Here is a 5727-nt window from a genome sequence, read left to right as displayed (position 1 = left end):
GCAAACCCATTCTTACATATGCTGATACAGATACAGCCAATTGGCAATACAAGAGAAATCTTTTGATTCCTCCACCCACCCTGAACAGTGTGGCTGGTGGACTCTTCTCTGCCAGCAATTGTATTCTGACAGCCCACAGCTATCCGCATACCTTAATAGCAACTTCAGCAGATTGGCTTCAGTCACTGTTTGGCAAAAATTTTCCACCCAGCCCCTATAACAAAAGTCGGTTGAAATGCAATTCAGGTATGGCCAGTTTTAGAATATTGTGCCTTGCTCTTTGACTAATTTCATACAAACGTTGTGCTTCAAGTAAAAGAAAAGAGCCATAAACCTCATGATCAGGAATAATCCTCTGTTAGAGTTAAGCAGTGATAGAAATATGGAATCAGTCACTGCCAAATAATTTTTGAAAAAGGTGCATGATACTGTGATAGGTTGCCCTGCTCCAGATGCCTGCTTGCATGTTCGGACAGTCTTCAAAGCCTGGGGTTCCGTATATTGATGGATCAAAAATGGTTTCTTTGGCCAAGCTCTAGCCTACTTCCTCTTATCCTGAATCTTTCTTATTGACTCTCAAATACAATGAACAGCCAATCTGAAGCATAGTTTGTGAACTGAGATGGGCTAGTCACAGAAGCTGTGAATTTGCATATTAGAAGACACTGGGTTTTGGGGATTCCTTGATGCCCTAATAATAATCTAAGGGTGCAGTCACCTTCTCTGTGAGCCTAGGGTCATTCTATAAGCTAAGGCCATCGTTTGGGTTTACTTTAGGTTCTGAGTGAGTTGCTGACCTATGTCAAGCACACAGAATGTGAGTTTAGACTTTAGTGCATGCTCGACCCAGGTTAGTGACTCATTAGTTAATAAAGCCAGGATTAAGATGATAGCTTCAAGGCCTCCACCCTTCTAAAGGAAGTCAGCAGTGGCAACTGTCCTATTCATACCTTCAAAAGTCCACTTTAAAATACAATATACTGTATTATTAGTCATGGGTTTATTTTTCCATGGCAGTTGGAGAGTTAATGAAATTGCTGTGTGACTGGTTAGTTGTCTGTGTATCGCCTGCATTTCCTGGTGGTGATGAATGACACATTTTGCATATGCTGTAATAAAAAGAACTAGTGTGTGTGTGTGTGTGTGTGTGTGTGTGTGTGTGTGTGTGTGTTGTTTGAGATGAACTGCAACATTTATATATTAGGAAATCTAATTCAATAAATGCACTTTAAAATGTATAGCTAAAATTACCTTTTTATTTAATGAATGTTACTAGTACACACACACATAGGTTCTTATAACCAATAATTTTTAAAGAAATGTGTTATTACTGCCACCTTCGGTATAAAGCTGTATAATTATAATCTATTGTTTTGCCTGGTCACCATTTTTGGCTATTAAAAGTTCTCAAGAACATCCTGGCCAACAAGACCGCTTCTGCAAACAAATCTTAAGTCTAAGAAGCCCCCAAACATTTCACATATATTCCTTTTTAGAGCTAAACTCCATATTGGAAAATTAACAACTGATATGTTGGGAGTGTTTTGAACATTTACATTTTTCATAGCCTTAATCTAATTTAAATTATTTTTGTGTTTCAGATTTACCATCACAAATTAGTAAATACCCAAAAAATAAAAATGTCTGTTAGCAATCATGAGAACCGCAAGTCCCGTTCCAGTACAGGGTCCATGAACATCCATCTTTTCCACAAGCCTGGCCATGCTGACAGCCTACTAACACAGCTGAACCTCCTTCGCAAACGGTGCCTCTTCACAGATGTAGCCTTGCTGGCGGGGAACCAAGCCTTCCCTTGTCATCGGGCTGTACTAGCTTCCAGCAGCCGTTACTTTGAGGCAATGTTCAGTGGTGGTCTGAAAGAAAGCCAAGATAGAGAAGTCAACTTCCATGATGCACTGCATCCTGAGGTGCTGCAGCTGCTTCTAGATTATGCATACTCTGCAAGGATTATCCTTAATGAAGAGAACGCAGAGTCCTTGCTTGAAGCTGGAGACATGCTACAATTTCATGACATTAGAGATGCAGCTGCAGAGTTCCTCGAGAAAAATCTACATGTAGCCAACTGCTTAAACATGATGTTAATATCGGATGCACATTGCTGTGAGAGATTGCTCGAATTATCCTGGAGAATGTGTCTATCAAATTTTGTGGAGTTGTCAAAAACAGAAGACTTCCTCAGGTTACCAAAGCTGAAGCTGATGGAACTGGTCCTTAGTGAAGAACTGGAGGTGGAAGATGAAAGTTTAGTGTATGAAGCAGTGATGGGTTGGATAAAATATGATTTGTGCCTTCGTTTTGATGATCTACCAGATGTACTGCGCTGTGTTAGGTTAGCTCTTCTGCCAGAGCAATATTTGCGAAGTCTAGCCACAGACAACTTGGTGGTTCAAAATAAGGTGGCAAAAGCAATTGTTGAAGAAGCAACCCAATGCAGGAACAAGATTCTGCAGAATGATGGCTTAGTGACTGGATTTTGTGCTCGTCCTCGTAAAGTCAGTCAGGCCCTGCTGCTGTTAGGTGGACAAACCTTTATGTGTGACAAAATCTATGTAATGGACCAAAAGACCACAGAGATAATACCTAAAACTGACATTCCCAGTCCACGTAAAGAATGTAGTGCATGTGCAATTGGATGCAAAGTTTATGTTACTGGAGGAAAAGGGGCAGAAAATGGAGCATCAAAAGATGTCTGGGTGTATGATACATTACATGATGAGTGGTCTAAGGCAGGACCCATGCTTGTTGCTAGGTTTGGACATGGTTCAGCAGAACTAGATAACTGCTTATATGTGGTTGGAGGACATACCGCAATCACAGGAACCTTTCCCGCATCCCCTTCTGTCTCCCTTAAGCAAGTGGAACATTATGACCCCCAAGTTGACAAATGGAGCTTGGTAGCTCCCCTTCGAGAAGGGGTCAGCAATGCTGCAGTTGTAGGAGCAAAGATGAAGCTTTTTGTTTTTGGAGGTACCAGTGTCAACCGTGAAAAACTCCCCAAAGTTCAGTGTTTTGATCCAATCCAAAACAGATGGACTGTACCTGCCACCTGCCCTCAGCCCTGGCGTTACACTGGAGCTGCTGTTTTAGGAAATCATGTCATTGTTGTAGGAGGTGACACTGAGTTCTCTGCCAGTTCAGCCTACCGTTTTAACAGTGAGACTTATCAGTGGTGCAGATTTGGAGATGTTTCTTCAAAAAGGATTAGCTGCCGTGCAGTTGCCTCTGGCAATAGGCTGTATGTAGTAGGTGGGTACTGTGGATCCCAGAGGGGAAAGACTTTGGACTGTTATGACCCTTCAAGTGATACATGGAGCAGTGTGACCACAGTGCCCTACTCTCTGATCCCAACAGCCTTTGTCAGTACATGGAAATATCTCTCTGCTTAAACCAGAAGGTAAGTGCTTATTTATAATATAACTTTAACTGGGGTACTATATAGATGTAAGGAGACTTCAGGCAGTGCCTCCTGAATGTATGCAAATAAGACTCTTCAAAAGAAGAAAGGGCTTCCGAGTAATTACCATTAAATAGCATTTTCCAGGTATGGGAAATCTCCTCTGTTGGTGACAATGCTGGTACTTGGTGATTGGCTGCTCAGGCACCCAGCAATGCTTTTGAAAACTGAGTCACCACAATGCAGGGATTCATCACTTTGCTCCCTGCAACTGAACAAAGTAGTACAGAAGTAAAGAAAATGCACAACTGGTGGGGCTGCCTTTTAGCGTTAATCTGATAAGTTCACTTTCAAGTAAGTGTTAACTACTTGTTGTCATGATAAATGGATGTTCTGAGTCATTAATACATTTAATGCCATAACGGCGGAGAGCCTGGGGTATTAGTTCAGAGACCTACTATCCAATGTAGCCGTTACCCCCTTCGTTTTTTGACATGGCGTTACTATTTACTACTGTTCTAAAATGAGAAGCTGAAACCCAACTGCTGTCTTTTGAAATAAAACCATTTCTTCTGGTAATGTTAAAGAATGCAGAAATACAATCTAAACAAGATCTGTACATAACAGTCCTTCAATAATGAGCCAGTCAGGGTCTTAATTAAAGGAGAACTATGGGGTTAGGGCTTTTCCCCGTAGTTCGCCTTAGGGTAACGGGAGGACACAAACTAGCGTCCTCCCGTCACCCTAAGCTCAGTATACAGCTGAGCTGCAGCTACAGCTCGCGGTAAACAGACGCCGCAGCTGAAGCGGATCCCGACAATTATGTCTGGATCCGCCCAGCTGCGTGACTGACAGCTGGCTCTGTCTATCTAGAGGCAGAGCCAGCTGTACCCTTCCCGTCCGTTCCGCCAGTCAGCGCTGGCGGATCGGAGCGGGGAGGGGGGAATCCAGTCCCTCCCCTGTCACGGCAGAGAGCCGTGACAGGATCGAGAAGTTAGCCAACGCCGGTATGTATTTGCTCACTTCCCGATCTACTGAGCCGACCTGTGACAGTCTCATTGTCAAAGGTCGGCTAGAACTATGAGGTGAGTGAAAAGCATTCACCTCATAGTTCTTCTTTTAACCTCTTTGGGACAACAATACACCTTTTTAAATATGCCCCTTACCATGAGAAAGCACAACTCTATGTTCCTAGTTCTTAGTCACAATGATAACTGTCACTGCTAAACTTGGTCTGGGCATCTAACCTTCAAAAAAACTCTGGTCACATATGGGTTAAGATGAAATCATAGTCTAGCAATTCACTTTCTACTTGTCTGGTCACAGTAGGACCTGCATGCATTTATGTTATACTAAATGTAGGTGGGATGTAGTTTGGCCTGTATGAATGACTGATGTGATGGGCTTGTATGATTGATTTTATGACAAGCATCTGCATTGAAACTAGTGCTTTAAAATTGATTTTGTTTCTAAATTGCTAACCTCTGTACCTTTTGATATATCTTCCAACACTCTGGCAAATGTTATCCTAAATCATATGTAAATTGAAATCGCCAAAGCCCGTGAAATGAATAATTTAAACATTTTGAAATCATGGATTCTTGTCATACATTATCTTGGATACAATATCTTGTCATACAATATTCTTGGATACAATATCATACTATATGTTCATAGAATAAGGCTTGCTATTGGTAGTGGAAATATGATGTGAAAGAAGGACTTCTTTTCTCTGCATCCTGCAAACTATAAAGTAAATGCAAATGTAGTTGCCTTATCTGTAACCCAGTGACTTGTCCCTATTGACTTCTTAAAAAAAAGAACCAAGTAAGGATGTGGTCTGTTGTACAACGTTTAATTCGATCTTGCATTTTTTTGCCCGGTTATCCCAAATCATGAACCGGAGATATTTGCTTAAAGTTATCAGTTTGTAACCATTGAGACCAAAGTATAGTTTTTATAGTAGTGTCTTTTGGGTAAGAACAAAAACTACAAAATCTTCACTGTAAATAGATTGTGTGTGTCAGAGAAGGGGTTATTGTATTGTCTGTTTCCCTTTAAGGCAAATGACAGACTTTAAAGCTCCTAGGAAATATCAGCTGATCACTTTTCAGGGCATGTGAAATACTTGAGATCTTGTATCAACACGTGAAATGCCTTAAGGCAGTGGTATGTTTAGTCATCAAGGTTCAAAGAAAATCAAAGCCAGCATTTCATTTTGTGGATTGATACTGAACAAATTAGAAAAATGACTTTGTGTGTGTGTGTGTGTGTGTGTGTGTGTGTGTGTGTGTGTGTGTGTGTGCGCACGC

General features: G+C 41.3%; 1 protein-coding gene across 1 annotated transcript in view; it reads left to right on the top strand.

Moving 5' to 3' along the window:
* The first annotated feature begins 1607 nt into the window (after positions 1-1607).
* The window catches only part of LOC108800345 (ectoderm-neural cortex protein 1-like), a 6839-nt gene continuing 2719 nt past the window's right edge, over positions 1608-5727 (top strand). Inside the window, exon 1 of the mRNA XM_018572331.1 lies at positions 1608-3415. Coding sequence (XP_018427833.1) covers positions 1641-3407 — 1767 coding nt within the window. The 5' untranslated portion in view covers positions 1608-1640 and the 3' untranslated portion in view covers positions 3408-3415. The remainder of the gene's footprint in view (positions 3416-5727) is intronic.

The sequence above is a fragment of the Nanorana parkeri genome, unplaced genomic scaffold (assembly GCF_000935625.1).
Source record: "Nanorana parkeri isolate BGI_ZX_2015 unplaced genomic scaffold, ASM93562v1 scaffold1999, whole genome shotgun sequence".
NCBI lineage: Eukaryota > Metazoa > Chordata > Amphibia > Anura > Dicroglossidae > Nanorana > Nanorana parkeri.
Note: the sequence above shows the minus strand (reverse complement) of the source record. Positions and strands in the feature narration are given on the sequence as shown.